The sequence below is a fragment of the Coenobita brevimanus genome, chromosome 101 (genome assembly GCF_032717465.1).
Source record: "Coenobita brevimanus isolate Jiangsu-jjx chromosome 101, ASM3271746v2, whole genome shotgun sequence".
Classification (NCBI taxonomy): domain Eukaryota; kingdom Metazoa; phylum Arthropoda; class Malacostraca; order Decapoda; family Coenobitidae; genus Coenobita; species Coenobita brevimanus.
The window spans coordinates 5,960,983-5,979,289 of record NC_137054.1 but is presented as its reverse complement, the minus strand read 5'-3'; the positions used below and the strand labels follow the sequence as shown (position 1 = coordinate 5,979,289).

The following is an 18,307-nucleotide window of genomic DNA, read 5'->3' as shown; positions in this document are numbered from 1 at the left end:
AATAAAATCGTCTGGAAATATCAAGAATAGGATAAGAAAAACACCATCCATGTAAAGGTGTTAAACTGATCGCACATCTACGATACCCCTTTTCTCCCACACCTCCTCTAATTTCTCGTTCTTTCGTTTCTTCTCAACAGGCCAGTCTGCTCTTTTTTTTCCTCCTTCCTTCTTCTATCCATCCGTATTCTCTCCTTCCCTTACATCACCTCTCTCTCTCTCTCTCTCATATCACCGGCGTATTGACCGCGACCTGGCTGACTACCCCTCTGACCCCTGACCTACCCTTCTCACTCATTTCTTTCATATCTCTAGCCTGGCTGTTTTCTTCCAAACTTGTTATTATCTCTCTACCTTTCTATCTACCTACCTATGTATCAGTATTTACTCAGATTACCTACTTGTCTATCTGTCTGTCTATCTATATGTCTGTCTATCCATATATCTATCTGTTTATCTACCTATCTATCTACACCGGTGTTTGTTGTACTGCAAGCATTTTCGTATCACCTCTTATTCATTTACTGTACGTACATGTAATCTATGTTACTTCCTGCAAGCTCTCTCTCTCTCTCTCTCTCTCTCCAACTTACCCTCCCTTTCCCCCCTCGCCAACAATCAATTCCGCAACTTCCTCTATCCGTCATTCACTTTCCCTCCCATTCTCCCTTCTATCTTCTCCCTCACATTGCATTTTTTTCCCCATTATCATTCATTCTCACCGCCCATTTCCCCTCAAACCTTCCTCTCTTCTCACCTTCTCTTACTTCCCTTACTCTCTCCTGTTCTCCCTCCATCTTTATTTTTCTTTCTCTTTCTTCTGTTTTTACAAGCATCATTTTCCCCTCTCTCACCTTTTCTCCTAAGTACCCCCTCCTTCGCTTCCTCCGCCTCTCTTCTTTCCTCCCTCTTTCAGTTTCTCTGCCTCTCTCCTTTTCTTCTTCCCTCAGTTCCTCCGTCTCTCCCTCTCCCTCCCTCAGTTCCTCCATCTCTCTCCTTCCCTCCCACCCTTAGTTCCTCGCCTCTCTCTTTCCCTCCCTCAGTTCCTCCTCCTCTTCCTTCATCAATTCCTCCATCTCTCTCCTTAATCCCTCTCCCTTCCTCCCTCCCTCCCTCCTCCCCTCTCTCTCTCCATATTTTTCTTCCTTACCCAGTTCTCTCCTAAATTTCTTTCCATTTCCCCTGAGTCCCCCCTCCCTCCTTCCTCATCCATATTCCCTGCCCCCTCCTCCTCCTTGCTCTCATCCTGTTTCAGCCTCAAAATTCCCTACCTATCTCCTTTCCTTCCTTTTCTCCCCCTCCCCTCTCCCTTCATCTCCCTCTCCTCTATCCTCTTTCCCTTCTTCACTCATCTCCCCCTCCCCAACCCTAGCAGGTTCCGAACTCCCCTAGCCTCTTCTTTCACCCTTCCTCCTCCATCTCTCCTTCCTTTCTCCTGTATCTACTAAACTTCCCCCTTCAACTAATCAGAAAAATCACTCAGCTATGAACGCTTTCACTGAGGACTCGAGGCCAGATACGTATCCAATCGACTTTTAAACTTTATTACTGCCATATTTCTGGGCAAATTTATCCATATCTTGACAGCTCTACTGAAGAAAAGGTGTTTTACTTCTAAGGCTGGAAACGTTTGCCGATGATTTTATAACCATTACTTCCAGTGTAATTTAAATGAGTAATTGTGAAGTACTTGTCCACTACCATATTGTCACGTCCTTAAAAATTTTGTATACCGGAATCCGATCCCTTGATAAGTTAACAAGCTCTATATAGCTCTTCTAAACGTTCCTCATACGGTTTGTTTCTTAATCTGGGTATCCTTTTTGGTACGCTTCGCTGCACTATCTCTAGTTTCTCCATATCCATCTTGTACTAAGGTAACCAAAGCTGAACACAGTACTTCAAAAAGGGCCATATGAAGGAGCTGTACATGGAGAAAATGAAATTCTGTGATTTAAATTCAAATGCTCTGCCTATAAATCCAACTAATTTATTAGCTTTCTTCATTATTTCTGTGCACTGTCGAGTTTCTTTCAGATTATTTTTTATTATTTATCCAAAATCTTTTTCTTGATTCGCATTCTGGAGTTGAGCATCATTCACAGTTTACCCTAGTTTTTCTCTTTTACTCCCAATATTTAAAACTTTACATATGTCATCATTAAAAGCCATTCGCCACGTTTGAGCCCAGTTAAATAATTTGTCTAATCTCTTTGAATCACCAGTCTCTGTTCGGGTGTATCTAATCTATCACCGATTTTTGTATCATCAGCAAATTTGGAGATTTTTCGACACAAGCCCTCACCATTGTAGTCGATATTAATTAAGAACAGAACAAAGCCCATATCTGAACTGAACATTGGGACACATCCTCTTATGACATTAATCCAGTCTGATTCTTTCCGATTAAACACAACTCCCTGTTTTCATTCCTTAAGCCAACTTTCAGCTCTACATTGCCTCTGATGCCATACAACCTCGTTCCTCCATTTTCGCTTCCTTTTGGTTTTCCCTCCTTTCAAGCTCAGTTATACTCCCCTGTCCTCTCTCTTCTTCCTCTCCCTCTACTTCTCTCTTTCCTCCACTTCTCTCGCTCCTGAACTTCCTAACTCCATCCATTCTTTTATCTCCATCTCAACTCCATTCCCCAACCCTCTCTCTACCTTGTTCTTCCATCTTCGCTTCCCTCTTCTCCCCCTACCCTCTCCCTTCTTCCGTTATCCCCCTGTACTTCTCCCCTTCTTTCCTTTCTCTTGCTCTCATAAGCTTCCATACTCCTTCCCTTCTTAGCTTATCTCCTCTCAATCCTGTCCACCTCGTTCCTCCATCTTCGCTTTCTTTTCCTCCCCTACTCTCTCTCCATTCCTCCTCCTCTATTACCCCTCCACGTTTCCCCTTCCTCCTCCTCCCCCAGCCCCCCTCTCCACCTCTGCGATCAATGGAGACATGACAACACCTCATAGCTAGACGTGTTGTGGCGTAAGACACGAAGGGGAGTAATTGTGAGGGGAGGGCCGAGGACAGAAATGGAGAGGTAACACCGAATACTGGAGGGGGAGAAAACACAGCGAGGGGAAAAAAATGGCAAATACTAAGAAACAAACTAACAGAAAGTGGAAAATACGTAATAATAAGGTGACTAATACGTAAATAAAGGAAGAGAACAAGAGAAATGAAAGACGGGAGTACGTAAGGAGAAAAATACGCGACTAATGGGTGAGCCAACAATGGAAGGAGAATACATGCAAAATAGAGAAGTGAAAAATTGGATAATTAACACGGAAAAGTGAAAGGGAAAAATACAACCTTTACAGTGCTGCTTACAATTCCCTTCACGGCTCTGACGCTTGTTTTTGGGAGTCTCGGGGTGGGGGGAATGCTTTCTTACTATTCTTTTTTTTCTTTTAAGCTACTTCTATGTGACGAGTAAGACGCTTACGGCCTTCGTTGGGACAATGAGATCTGTGTGGTCTGAGGATCGATGTAGCTATATAATGAACTGTTTAATGGGCGAGCAGTGGGAAGGAGAAACTAATTATGGAAGTGGGGCCTGTACGGGAGGGAAGTTAACAGAAAGGACAATAACATGAAATTTATAAGGGAAAGATATATGGATTGGAACGGAAAAATGCTTAATAATGAAGTGAATAATACACAAATAACGTTAATGGGAAGGGAAATGCGATACGAAATTGTGAAAAGGAGAAAAAAGCGATACCCAGCGCAACAGCGAGACGGTGAATACAACTCAAACAACGGAAAGGAAGAGAACACTAGAGAGAGAGAAATGAAGGGTAATCTGGAAGGCAAAGGGGAAACAGCCTAGGCAGAAACGGAATGGTGCGTACAAAGGGAAAAGACAGACAACACGGACATAAGAAACGACAAAAACACGAAAGGAAAAGAAAAAATACACAAAACTGGAAAGAAAATGAGAAAATACACCAAAACTGTAAGGAAAACGAGGAAATACACAAAAACTGGAAGGAAACGAGGAAGTACACAAGAACTGGAAGGAAAACGAAGAAACACAAAAACCGGAAAGAAAACGAAGAAATACACAAGAATTGGAAGGGTTTGAATGGGACGGTGAATAATATAAATAAATAATGAGAATGGTCGAATGGCAAATGCAAGACGTAAACACTGGATGAAAAATGAACTACTACCACAAAAATTGGGGTAGGGGAAGGGATATGCCGAATAGGAATGGTTTGGTGAAAACGTGGGAGAGAAAGCTAGGGAAATGTGGAAGGTGGGCAAATAAAAGAAGACCCAGAGGGGAAGAGGGAACACAATGACTCAAGGGTAGGGATAAGAATAATGCGATAATGGGATTGAAGAAGGAAGGAGACAGAAAATGCCCAACAATGGACGATAAAGATAAAGGATTAAGATACGAGGCTATAAGAATGGACGACACAAAGGAAGAGAGAAGGCAACAAACACGACCAGACAGGAAAAGAGAAAATACACAATACTGGGAGGAAAAGAAAGGAAAAATAAGTAATATAGGCATGACGAAAATGGAATAAGCGTTGACGATGAAGGCCAACAGTATGAAGGATGAAAACAAGAAGAAAACGGGGAAAATACGCAAGGATGAACGAAAATGGAACGAGACTGAAATAGCCATAAAAGACCAGGAACTAAGAATGAGGCATGAGATGAATATAGAGCAGGCAACGAAAGAGAATGAGATAATACGCATTATTAAACGGATAAGAGACTAGACGTCATAAATGCATAAAAGAGAAAAAGCGTAAGACGCCTGGCAAGAAGGAAGGTGAGGAAGACTGACAAGAAGGGTAAGAAAAAGAAACTAATAGGCTGCAAGGAAGAGAGACCATACGCAATAATGGCATTGAAGATTAAGAGTAAAAAGGTTAGAAATTAGCAACAAAAGATGGAAGAATGAAGGCAACAGGCAAGCATGGAAAGAGAGAGAGACAATAGGCAATAATTGACGATGTGATTACAAATATCCACAAACTGACGAGAGAGAGAGAGAGAGAGAGAGAGAGAGAGAGAGAGAGAGAGAATATCCCCTTGAATCAGATGGCAGATTTTACTGATATAGGGGGTTTGTTTTCATCAGACGGAACTGTGCCACTCCCATGACTTGAATATGAAGTCGGAGTTGCATGACATTCCATGAGCCTTAGATATGAGGCTGGAATAAGTCTCCTTGATTACCTATCAAATTTAAGCTCACCAAATTTACCCATTAACTGGAGTGGAAAAAGTTAGATCAGGCGATTTTATTATTATTATTATTATTATTATTATTATTATTATTACGGTTATTGTTAGTCACCATCACCACCATCATTTTTTCATTATTTTACTAGAGATACGGGCTACATTATCCCTAGGAATACAAGAGGTGTTTTCAAGCTGAATAAAACTGACTAGTACAGTAGTAGCAAAAATGAAGTAAACAGAGCATCCTCGGGTTGACAGGATTGGCTAATATGGAAGGCAATTATGGACGACGAAAGTACAGGGAACATGATAACGGAAGGAGAGACAACAAAACAAATTCAAGAAAAGACACAGACATGCCGGATGAAAAGAAAGACCAGAAATTCTTAGCCTATTTCAGGATCGCTCCCCCTTTAGTCTCGGTCCTCATGTCCACACCTCCCCCCCCCCTCCCATCTGACTCTAAAAACTTAATTCCGAATTATTGATATTGGTGCAGGTTCAAGTGGACGTCGTTAATCCAGGTGAATTTAGGCTGAATTATCCCTTCTGCAGTTCACTACCCCCCTTTACAGGAGACTGAAGGGGGCGGGAGATAAGGGAAGTTTATATTTTAACTGGGATGCCGTCCATCTTCCAATATAATACTTTTTGTGGTCTTCAGTTTTCTCTGGAAACGTCCAGATTACAAAGAGAAAAGAAAAAGCAGGAAGGCGACCAGGCAACTGACAAAGAAAGAAAAAAATTACACCGGTACAAAGAAAAGTGTGCACTGGAGGACGGAGCAGAGACTGAATATGAATACTGAAGTAACTGAATATAAATCAATGGTTCATCGTGACACACGCACACACATTTGTCCATGCCATACTATTTTTCCTGTAAGTCCTCGCGCCCCCCTTGGAAACTGGTCACGCTCCCCTAGGGGAATGCGCCCCCCAGGTTGAGAACCAGCGCGGTAAAAAAAAAAAAAAAAAGTTCAAAGGATAGACAAAAGAGGATCAAAGGATAAACGAAAGAATGAGGCGACGATGAAAGGACAGCAAATGAAAGAAAGAAAAAAAAACTGACAAAGGTTAAGATAAAAGGATGAACAAGAACAAACCGAATGAAAGAATCGACAAAATAAAGATCAAAGGATAAACACGATGCAAAATAAGAGAAAAAAATCGAGTGAAAATGTGATGTGAAAGAGGAGACTAAGCCACCTCTTTTCACCGGGAGAGGTATTCTTCGTGTGAAATATCATCGACTGACAATAGCTTACGGTCCAGTGTATCTCACCCGCTTAAAGAGTTAACGGAGGGACAAGTTTGAATCCTTTCCCGAAGATTCAACTCAGCTCTCAGTCAACGAAAATTTTTAATCCTTCAACCCGATTATATATATTTTCTTCTTATCTCCAGGTTATTTACTTTTATTCACTTACAATTTTTCGAACTGGAACCAGGTCACTTTTTTTTTTTTCTTTCTTGAAGCTCCTGATGAGTTTTATTCACTAAAGATTTTTTGAACTCGAGGGGTTAAAAACAGCCTTCATCAGCTCCATCAGCACCAAGTGACTCCTTTGTGCTGAATAAAATCGTCTGGTAACAGCAATACAGAAAGATAATGACAAAGGCTATTTGGGTTGAAGTGAATATATAACGAAAAGAAAATGAAGAGAAGGGTTGAAGTGAATATATAACGAAAAGAAAAAGAAGAGAACAATGAAGAAAAGGGCGCAGATGATGGAGATTAAGTAATTCAATACTCTTTTCATTTTAACTTGGCCTAAAATTATCATTCCTTGATCTTGAGTGCTGAGCTTTAAGAAATTACTAGCATTAAAGTATGATGCTAGTCATGAGAAGTGTTATGAAAGGGATGTTGAACCGAAGTATTCTTTTTCTGCCACTGGACTACGAAAAGTTAAAGTGAAAGAATTATAATACAAGTACACAGAACCGTAGGAAATAATGGATGTATTAAAAGGTAATACACACGAAGCTTATATAGAAGAGGGGAAAAAATCACCCATCAAAACAAAATACGAAGGCTGGATGAGGAAAGAGAAACATGTAATGACAAGGAATTAAAGGAGACTAAGTGAGCGCCAAGGAGACAGGAAGAAAAGTATGTCATGATGAAAATAAGAGTCACAATAATAAGCAACGGAAAATAAAATAAAAGAAGAAACTATGAGAAACGGGGAAAAAATCATGATGGAAAATGAGCATGGATTAACATTTTAAGGTACGCGTGTAAGGAAAGGACAGACCAGAGGAAGAAGAGGACAAAAGACGAAGCAGAAAAAGGAAATTGGACAATAATGAACTAGGGGGAAAGAAATGAAATAACCTACCTTAACGGGACAAACGAGTGGAGGGTGACAGAGGAAAGAATGGCAGCAAGTAAAACAAAACGCGATTTTTATTGTTCTCAGAAGCGAAGCGGTTTGAGAGAGAGAGAGAGAGAGAGAGAGAGAGAGAGAGAGAGAGAGAGAGAGAGAGAGAGAGAGAGAGAGTTACCAAGTTACCCGAGATGGGGCGTCAAACTTATGATGGAAGATGGGGCAGCGAGGCTGTGAGGTTGCTGGAAAGGTTGATGGAGACTGACCGAGGAGAGATTAAGCTGGGAAGAGTTTGCTGTGCAAATGGATAGGCCATTAAGCTGACCTGTCAAAGTGAGTAGTGAAGTGTATGCTTGTAGGCCTAGCTGGGAGAGGTTGCGAGAAAAATGATGGGATAAGAACAGAAAACATTCTAATCAGTTTCTATCAGAAAATGATAAAGCAGAACTTCCCCGGTGGTAGCAAAATGAAAGGTTTGAAAAGCACATCTTATGATGGTAACTGCCATGGGTGAGCAATACTACTATATCTTTTCAAGCTGTGTTTTACAAGTCTTGAAGGGGAATTGATCCTTAGGTCCGATGGACAACACTTTGTCACCGACGGAGTGACCCACTCCCACCTTATGCATCATGCACGGATATAAGCTAGGCGTGTGTAGGAGACTAAGCTTTTCCAATGTGGTGTGATATAAGAAATGCATGGAGAAACAGGGAATTATGCTGATGAGAAATATGTTGCCGAGACCAAAACACTAGGAACCCACCAAGGAGGTTATAGAGGCCAATGTGATTCGTTGTCCCTGACAAAATGACTCGAATGACAAAATAGTATTAAGACCTTCACTTTGATGAAATGCAAAAGAAGGTACGCTTACATGACTAAAATCTCAACCAGTTATAAGTAGGTATACCGGTACGAGTAATCGAGTATGCTCTTTTCATTCTCGCAGAATGATGTAATTTGTCTATTGAAGTAACAGGACTTTGTGGTGATTCTGAACTGCAGCACCATCGTGCTCGCCCATATTCCCATTATGAGAAATTAATTTGGCAGGGTCCAGAAACAGGGAAAGGAAAGCAAAGGTACCGAATTTTACATTAACATCACATTTCTACCCACTTAAAAGTGCAATATATCCATTCGTTCATCGTTTCAATTTTCTTTTCAAAATCTCGGCTCCATATCACATGCCCAACCGCCCACATTAATGTTCTTAACCTGATCGTCAATCTCGCAATAGGCTACCTGTGATGTAACCTGCAAAAGATACAGTAAGTGTCAGGAAAGTTAAAAGAGATCGAGAATACTGTTTATCTACTCAACAGTAAAAAGAAATTATGACAAAGGGTAAACTTATGAACTGGACAACTTTCAGGCAGTACAAAATGCTATATTGCGGAAAAGGTCTATCAGACAATTACATGTACGTAACAGCCTAACCAAAACTGCGAATCCGCCCAATCTCTATACACGAACAATGGTGCCAACTCGACCGTACAGCAGGACATAGGGGAAATGCGGTTACACCACAACGATAAATCTCAGTCTTCGCGATTTAATACCTGATCACGTTTTGAGGGTAAAAACATAGGAGGAAAAAAAAGGCTGTGTCAGTCTGGAGAATATGAAGCTGGCAAGGTCACATTCTGTGTAACTTGGCACTGTTGCAGTCTACGAAGTCCAACACTGTGACGTAACCTAACCACGCTGGAGGCTTACTTAGGTGAAGGATGCAGAGGAGATAGAACGAGTTGATCCCACACCTACGGCCGTATTCTCGTCGGCTACAGAGGTTCTCTAGCACTTCTTCCTCAATGTTTATTATACACACGACACTTTACTATCCTCTTCCAAGCCTCATTTTATGCTGCATATCGTACTTTATTGTCATCCTGCAGGACACGATTTGTTGTAGGCTACATACAACCCTTAATTCACTATCCTCATGCAGGCCTAAATTTTATTCTGCATACTGATACTACACTTTACTATCCTCCTGCAAGACAGTCATCTATGCCTTTATCATATCGATATGGACTTTGTAAATGACTTGCAAGCGAATGTTGGCGTGTCATGCGGAAATCAGCTGGTAAGGAAGATGTGTTCGGCTGCCTCCTAAGCTGACGAGAATACTGGACCTAAATATGAAATAGGATTGTAATTTCGACGGTTGTCACCGTCGTGGGGAATGTTTGGGTGCTTTTGTTGTCAGTCACACACTCAATCAAACATCAAATATCAAAACTGGCTGTGGAAAAACTGTGTAATGTATGTAAATGGTACACGGCACAACAAAAACAGTTCGGTAATGAGAACAATGTCATACGGTAACTTAGACACAGGAATAGAATGCCCAAAATGGTATCGTCTATCTATCTATAGCCCGACGCCCTAATCCCGCAAAGGGTGGCCACAGACAAAACGCCTCCAAGTCGCTCGTCACCCACCAATTTAATAAAAACAACACCCACTAATTTACTAAAAAACAACACCAGTATTGAGAATCGGCACCGGTATACAGGCTACTGAGCTGTACATTTATCCTTATGTTTCTCACTTAGCTAACAGTAGGCTAATACGCCCAGGCGATGTCAAAGGACAAACGCTGAAGTAGAGAAAACTACTGGGACAGTGACTGATTTAAAAAAATAAGTCATGGAAAGCAAATATACTAAATATAGTACAAGTGATGATGAAGTATAGGCTATGTTATTGGCTAATAAAAAAAATATTACATACACTGTCTATGTTTCTGCAGGATTCGTGCACTTGCTCATTTCAAGAAAAGTAGCCTACTTTCATGCAAATAATCATTGAACCAAATATCCTCTCATATCTCAACATGCAGACATCCACAATGGACATTCCTTAACCATGCAGTGCTGTACATGATGTCATTTCCTACCCATGTTATCAGTCATGCTCCCATGCATTCTTTCACCAACAACATGCATAATATAATTATCTGATATGACCGAAACTCCATACCACTATTACCCTATGATCCTCGTTGTCGGTTTGTCTTCAGTTACTGTAGTTGTGATGTGTGTTGACCTAATTTGATGTGCAATGGTGACGTAGTTTAATGAGAAATGTAACAAACAGCCTCGAAAGGACCATAAGGCCTGTTGCTGTTTGCCTTTTGTATCTCTGTAATATGAGTGCAAAGGTGATGTGATGTGATGTGATGTGATGTGGACATGCCTTGATGATCAGGTAGGCTATGTGTGCAAAAGTAATATGGTATGATAGTGGTGATTGGTGATGTGAATGGCGATGTGGGCAAAGGTGTGGTGATTGGTGATGTGAATGGCGATGTGGGCAAAGGTGTGGTGATTGGTGATGTGAATGGCGATGTGGGCAAAGGTGATGTGTGATGTGACACTGGTATGTGCAAAGGTTATGCATGATATTCAGTGATGTGATGTGAAAATGGTAGGTGCAAAGGTGATACATGATATTCACTGGTGCTGTGTTCAAAGGCAATGTCGTACGATAAGCAATGGTGAAGTGGTGTGATGAAAGATGATTATGCGCACAGAAAAATGATGTGATGAGCGATGTGCATTGGTCATGTAATGCGACGTGCACTGCAATGATGTGCAGTGGTGATGTTTTGTGAAATAATCTGTGTCGATGAAGTGGTGATGTGCTATGGGGATGTGATGTGACTGTAGGTGTGCAATGGTGATAAGTAGAGCCTTGACCTTAGTCACTTGTGCAATGGTGATGTAATAGGCAAATGTGACGTTATGCAATGGCTGTGTGACTACATAAAGTGGTGATGTGTTGATGACAATTAAATGTAAAGGTGTGGTATGAAGATGTGACGTAGTGTAATGGCATGATGCATAACGATTTGGTGTGACTATGTGGTGCGGTTACCGGAATGTGAAGTGGTGTGACAAGTTGCGTAGTGGTGTGGTGTACTCCTGGTAAATGATGTTTGTGATGTGATGTGGAGTAAGGCCGTGATACGATGTGCATGATGCATTGAAATGATAATATAATACATCAGAGCAATATGCTATGTGTGGTGCAGTGATGTATGGTGGTGGTGAGTAATGGCGAGCTGTGATCTGGTCAAGAGATAAGGTGAAAAGATGTGATAAGGTCCGGTGATTGGATGAAATGTCAGGCGGCGCTGAGATATAATGATATAGGCCAGGGTTCTTCAAAAGGGGAGATGCATGAGAAACCTCAACAAGTGGTGCATCGTCACTATACGGTACTCTATTAACTCTAACTTGGCCTAATTGCTATCTCTCCACCTGGAAACCCGAGCTGTACCAATAGAACATGACAGTATGATGCTAGTCATGATGAAGTGCTGTGGAAAAGATGTAGGGTCGTACTATGGTCTTTTTCTGTCACAGGGCTACGTGGAATAATTTGCAAAAGAATGAAAATCAGAACGAAATTTGGGCAAGAGCAATGTGAGGTGCGTCAGTTTTCTGTACTACCTCGAGGCAAAACTTCCTAGCATTTGATCATCTATTATTGTTCAGGTTATTTAACTGTGCCATATTACACTATTTTCATTATGCTTACCTAAAGGTGTATAAACCACTCTGCTTAATACAGAATGCTATATACTTTTCGGTAAACGATTTCTTCTACCTAAAAATTAAAAGCTGATAAAATACTCAACATATAACAAATCAAAGGGGATGCGTAGGCTGTGATAAATTTGGTCTGGGAATTCAAAAAAACTGCTAAAGAACCCTGATATAGGCTCTATTCATTGGGATGGTGGTATGCGCTGGCCAGATCTGCCTCGACAATGGGTAGGTTGATGTGCTGACGCTGTGGTGTCCAGCCGTGATTAATGATGTGTCTAATGGCTGATGTGATGTGGGTGTGGCTGTGGGTGTGTAGCTTGGTGCTGTCTGTGAGTCTGTTGGTGAATTGGTGATGTAGTGATGCTGTGGTGCCGATCTAGAGGTCCCTGATGATATGATGGTGTATTGGAGACGGTAGTGTGGTTATGATGGTGTGGTGGTGGTGATGGTAGTGATTTTCGCGTGATTGTGCAGGGTGTGGCGGTCGTGCTGATGATGGTGGTGGGTGGTGTTGATTGTGGTGTGGCGTGATGTGGTGGTCCTGGTCGTAGTGGTGGTGGTGGTGGTAATGGTGGTGTGATGTTATGGTTGTGGTGTGACGGTGGATGTGGTAGTGCTTGGAGTGATGGGCGTCGTGATGTTGACTGGATGGTGTGGTGGTCGTGCTGATGGCGATTGGATGGTGGTAGGTGTGGTGGTGCTGATGGTGAGTGCAGTGGTGGATGTGGTGATGTGGTGGATGTGGTGATGTGGTGGGTGTAGCGGTGATTGTAACAGGGTGTATGAAGAAGCTTATGACCCGAGTGGTGTCAGCAATGGTGATATGGAAACGAGCCGTGACTAACCTGACTAATGAGTGGCATAACGTGAGTGTGGTGGTAATTGTGGGTGGTGTAGTGGTAGTGGTGGTGGTTGTGGTGGATATGACTGCTGTTGTGAAGTTAGCGTGGTGACACCCGTGGTGATGGTTATGTGGTGATGGCGTGTGGCACACACGTGGATGGAGGCATATCAAATAACCCTCCTCCCCCTCACCCCAAATATCACGCAGGGGAGGGGCGAGGAGGTGACAGAGACTTACTCTAGTGGTAAACAGAGAGCGGCATGCAGCAGGGGCAGCAGGGGCGGCATGGGGAGGCAGGATAGGCGTGCGCCGACACAAGCACTGCGGGCGTGGGAGGCTGCACCTGGAGGCTGACCTGGCCTGACCTAGGGCTGCCCTCAGGCCCGGCCAGGCCCCCAGCAGCGACCTCACCACTATACGACCAACCTGATCCATGGCGAGGGCGGGGGGACTAGGAAGGGCGGGAGGAGGCCTAGAGCAGAGCCCTGGCCGGTAAGTTAGTAGGGAGGAGTGTTAGTGCCCTACACCACCAGGCTTTCGTCTTCGAAGAACCACACACCACCACGCTCTCCGCCTCCCAACAGATCGTTGATGGCTCAGGCTCGCCTCTGGGAACACGAAACGAGTCTCTGTATTTGAAATACAGAAGACAGCACCGTGGGAGAGGAGCGAGTCAAGGAGCACTGAGGTGGGATGGTAAACTCTCACGGTCGGGTAGCACAAGTCACACTGAGGCAGAGGCTGCCGGCTCGTTGTGCATCTGCTGGTGACGTCAGGCAACATCGCGCAGACGAACTAACGTTTTCTCACCTACCACCACCCACACCAGGATAGTAAATGTAAACTTAATATTTCTTCAGTTATACTTTCGCGTGTGATTCATAATAGAAATAAAATACAGGGTAACTGAAACTGATATCTCCATCTCTTGGGTGTGCTCTGCAATCATCTGACCAAACTATTGTACTGCACCAGTTTCCCAGAATGAACTCCGAAACTTTACAGTGGGTTTCATCGTCACTTGTCATTGAGTTGCAGAGTTATTTTGGGAAGGATTTAACCCTACTAATTTTATTATGGCAGTTAATCGCAATACATTATATATTACTAATATACCGTATGAAAGGAGAGGTTAGTACGGACAACACACAACAATGTCCAGGCTCAGTCGCTTCGGCGGCACTTACAACCAAGCTAAATTCTGATAGTTTTCTCTAACGTTCCGTACAAAAATCAACATATCTTTTATATATCGACTATTTCTGACAGAGACGGGAACAGTACTATCAGATCAGGTTATAGGCCGTTTATAAAGGTAACCACAAAAGTGCAACATTGACGCCAGTCCTGACGAGTGGATATAAGCTAAAACCGTCAGGTGATGTCTAGGCAAATTATGACAGGTTGTGAAGGTGTGGAAGAAGTGCAGTTGATATAAAGGACACCGTCAAGCAATTGCTTCTACGAAATATTCGCTTACCCTTTCTCAGAATTTGACTTTTAGTGTTTACATTTCCTTTGTTTTCAATTGATCAACAACACAACATTAACGGCGACCTTTATTGCTCAGATGTTTAACTGGATTTTTTAAAATCCATTCTTCAGAAATACCGGTAATTTACATACTCTTTGCTGTACATTCCAAAGAAAATTCTCGTGTGAACACGAATGACTGGATGACAGGGATTATGCAAGACATCGGGTTTCGGATGCTTTATCAAATGCCCGATGCCACCATGTGATCCAAATTCATTACATCCATCTTAAATCATTAAACACGAAAGATAATAAACTTTCGAACAAAATGAAATGTCATCAGTGTGGCTTTGTACAGTCGGCCTAAGAAGTGACGACGGAGTATCCAGAAGTTTTCGGTCAGCGATAGTGCATATATTCTTCCTTATATCTCTACGAGGTGAAACCTAATACGTAAAATTTACTAAAAACAATAAATCAATGCCAAAGTACCTGTTTATTTCAAAATTGTAGGATGCAGTTCGTTAGTTACGATAATAGGAAATCCTAAACGGAACTAATTGAAATTTCACAACTATCGCTCAGGGACAGTCAGGAATAATTTGTGGAGTTCTAACCTAGTATGGTAAAACGCAATAATTTTTTAGTAGCGTAAAACTCAACAAAAGGGAGCTTCAATAAACAACTAAAATTAGTAATTATTATTTAGAAAATAATTTCCGTTACAATACTAGGGACTAATTTAAAGTAATTTATTTCCGTTTCCAATTTCTCCATGAACGACGACAGAAAGCGGGAAGGCGGCGTAAGCCAGTAAGCTATTTTAAATGTTTCGATCAACACGCACGAAAGGAGATTACATTTACTCAAAGACATGCAGTTATTATACTGCCTTTGGCCAGTTTTCCATTAAGAAAAATCTCTGAATTACATAATATAAGCCAGAGGGCTATTGGTGAAAGAAGTATAAAAATAGAACCTCGAAATTTGCCTAGAGTCGGAGCTCCTTGGTGAATGCTAACTTGTCATAGTCTGATATCCTCAGTGCATAATCGATTAACAAGAGTAATAAAATGCAGAGGTTCATAAACAAATCATTGAGTTCAAAACTTCCAAATCAGCATATTCTGTTCAGCAGGACATTACAGTTTATTTAAACACATATTAAGATTAAAAGATGGAGTAAAAAGTGCGTGCTTTTGCATTGCAAGAATTTATGAACTCATGTTTTGGTCCTGTTGATTGCCTGGTGTAAGAGAAAAAGGTAAAATCTGTCATACCTCCTTACGGCTAAAAAATAATTTTGCATCAATTGGTAATAAAGTTGCTAATAATAATTATTACTGCCGGGAGGAAGACGGAATAACAGTCAGTATGGTCTTGCTGCTACCGCAGGTAGGGCATCATTACAAAGAATAATCTCATTGTTAGGACATCCTTATTGTTGCTGTCTCATCACCATAGCATTTGAAAATAAGGCAGTGTATTGCAGTCACATGATTTTTTTTTTTAACTGGTCTTCAAAACTAGATCATCTGCATCTGAAATCCTGGGAAAAAATAAATCAGGAACACGGAGTTATAGGCACGGGTTATAGGCCTACTGCCCACCGCGCGCGGAGTAATACATTTCACATTCATTCAAATCGGGAAAGGTGAGTTAACTTCTAAATCTAATATATTACTGCCTCCCGTTATTCATTTTACATTATTCTTAGCGCGATAAGATATATATTTTATTTGATATGACGTGATGAAGGCACTGAATGTTTACCTTATATTCACTGTTTTCATTGAACGTAGGGCAGAGTGACCAAAGCAATCTGAAACTCTGCCATCACTTCTTGAGGCGACTGTAGGTATAAGATAAATTTATTGTGCAAAGTTATTTGGAAATTTATTTAGATAGCCATCTGTTTAGTCGCACTTGACTACCACAGAATTTTATTCTGTTACCATTTCTGAAATTATTTTAGTCTTTAAGTTACTTATGTCTGCCGGCAGGTAATTTATGTCGAATAGTCTGAGCTGAAAAATGTTTCTTCATTATTATTATTTTTTTTTTTTCCTCTACATTAAAAAATATTTTCTTATTAATGAAGGCTGGTATACTGGATGGTGGTGGAGGTAGCGAACAAGTGGGAGAACCTATGCGCGTGTCGCTCCCATATATTTCTAAAATGACGCAGATGATAAAAGGAAACTTCTATCAAATGCCTTTTGTATACAAGGAAGAAGGAACAAAAGGCTAGAAGCCCGAAAAGTTATCCCCTCCAAGAAAAATAAATGAATAAGTAAGTAAAAAGGACTTGGCACCTCTTCCTAACCAACCATTTTTGCAAATGCTTTATTTTCCTATCTGTTGTTGTTGAAAACTGAGCCCATCTAGAGAAGTACAACAAGCACATCAAAGACAATTGTGCCTCAAGAACAGTTAGAAAGTCAACTGAGTCAACGAATACGTTGTAATTGAGCTTATCCTTCTCCCCTCTCGCATATATATATATATATATATATATATATATATATATATATATATATATATATATATATATATATATACAGTAGATACATTTGAAAAATACGTAACCGAACAAAGTGCTCGCCTTTGCATGAGAACTATGCTCATATACGTAGCTACCGCCAGAAATTCTTTAATATGTAAAAAGCTAATATACTAACGCTTGCACCAGCGGGGGGAAAAGGCTTCTGTTAAAAGATTCAGCGCTCACCAGTTAAATTTTAGATACTCTGCCAGTGCTGCGACTTTGGCTCCAATTTTTCCCACACAAACTTTTCTCCTGTATGTTATACTGAACTGTGCTTCTGCCGCTTCACTGGCACCTTGACGATCCACAGCTCCAGGGTAGTGTGGAGCTGTAGTCTTTTACCTTTACTTGACCCGGATTTTTGTCCTTTTGCAATATGCTGTATCCTTCACGTAGCCCAGTAGCAGAGTAAGACAATACTGTGGCTTTACATCTTTTCCATAGCACTGCTTCATGACTAGCATCATTTTCCAGCGTCAATCATTTGTTACAACACGATGTTGAACACAGTGATGATAGTTTTAGGCCAAGTTAGAGTAAAAAGGATATAGCTCATTTAGTGCACCCCGTTAAACTTAGGCCTCCGTGTTTACCAAGCGTTTCTATATGGTGGGTAGCCGGTGATGCAGTGGCAGCACGACTGTCTCACGATTTCACAACTGACTGACCTCGGATTTTATTTTCTTTTTAGTCGGACTGCTGCTCTAGACAAAGCTTATTTCCAACTTCCTGTTCACCCAGCGGTACATTTGGGAACACAGATGAAAATCCGACTGTTGTGTGTCGTATTCTAGGGAAAGACTGGAATTTAACACATTTTTATTATCTGTTTAACGATCCTTCCCTTGAGCGGTGGATAGGCACTACTCCTAAACCTTCTTCGTTGAAGTTCGCAGATGTGTTTGTTCATGCAGGAAAAGGCAACATTTAATACGCCCAAATTGAGATTTTCCTCATACATTAAACTGTATCCTTACTTGGGACTGGTAGATTGAATGGCTGGGCGCCAATATTGTCTTGTTGGAGGGGAGGGAGGTATATTTGAATTACCGTTTTTTGAGCAAAATTATCGCACCAACTTAAATAAAGTCATTTTTTTAAAAATAATCATTAGTTATTAAATATATCGCATGCATGTTATCGTTTATCGCACTGGCCAAATCATCACACTGGGCAATAATTTTTGCACATCTGGCAGCGCTGGATCACTGAGCGCTGGGTGCAGCGTCATAGCCTCCTAATTTTTCGAACACACGCTTTTTAGAACAAACCAGCTCTAATTACTGTTTGCCGTAGTGGCTAACAGACAGCAAGACTTACCGGTTTTTCGCTTACTG

The 18,307-nt window shown here is 41.4% G+C and overlaps 1 protein-coding gene across 1 annotated transcript in view; it reads right to left on the bottom strand.

The window, feature by feature from the left end:
• Positions 1–13,381, bottom strand: part of LOC145415122 (glutaminase liver isoform, mitochondrial-like) — a 182,229-nt gene extending 168,848 nt beyond the window's left edge. Inside the window, exon 1 of the mRNA XM_080284541.1 lies at positions 13,184–13,381. Coding sequence (XP_080140667.1) covers positions 13,184–13,381 — 198 coding nt within the window. The remainder of the gene's footprint in view (positions 1–13,183) is intronic.
• Between the last annotated feature and the right edge of the window lie 4,926 nt (positions 13,382–18,307).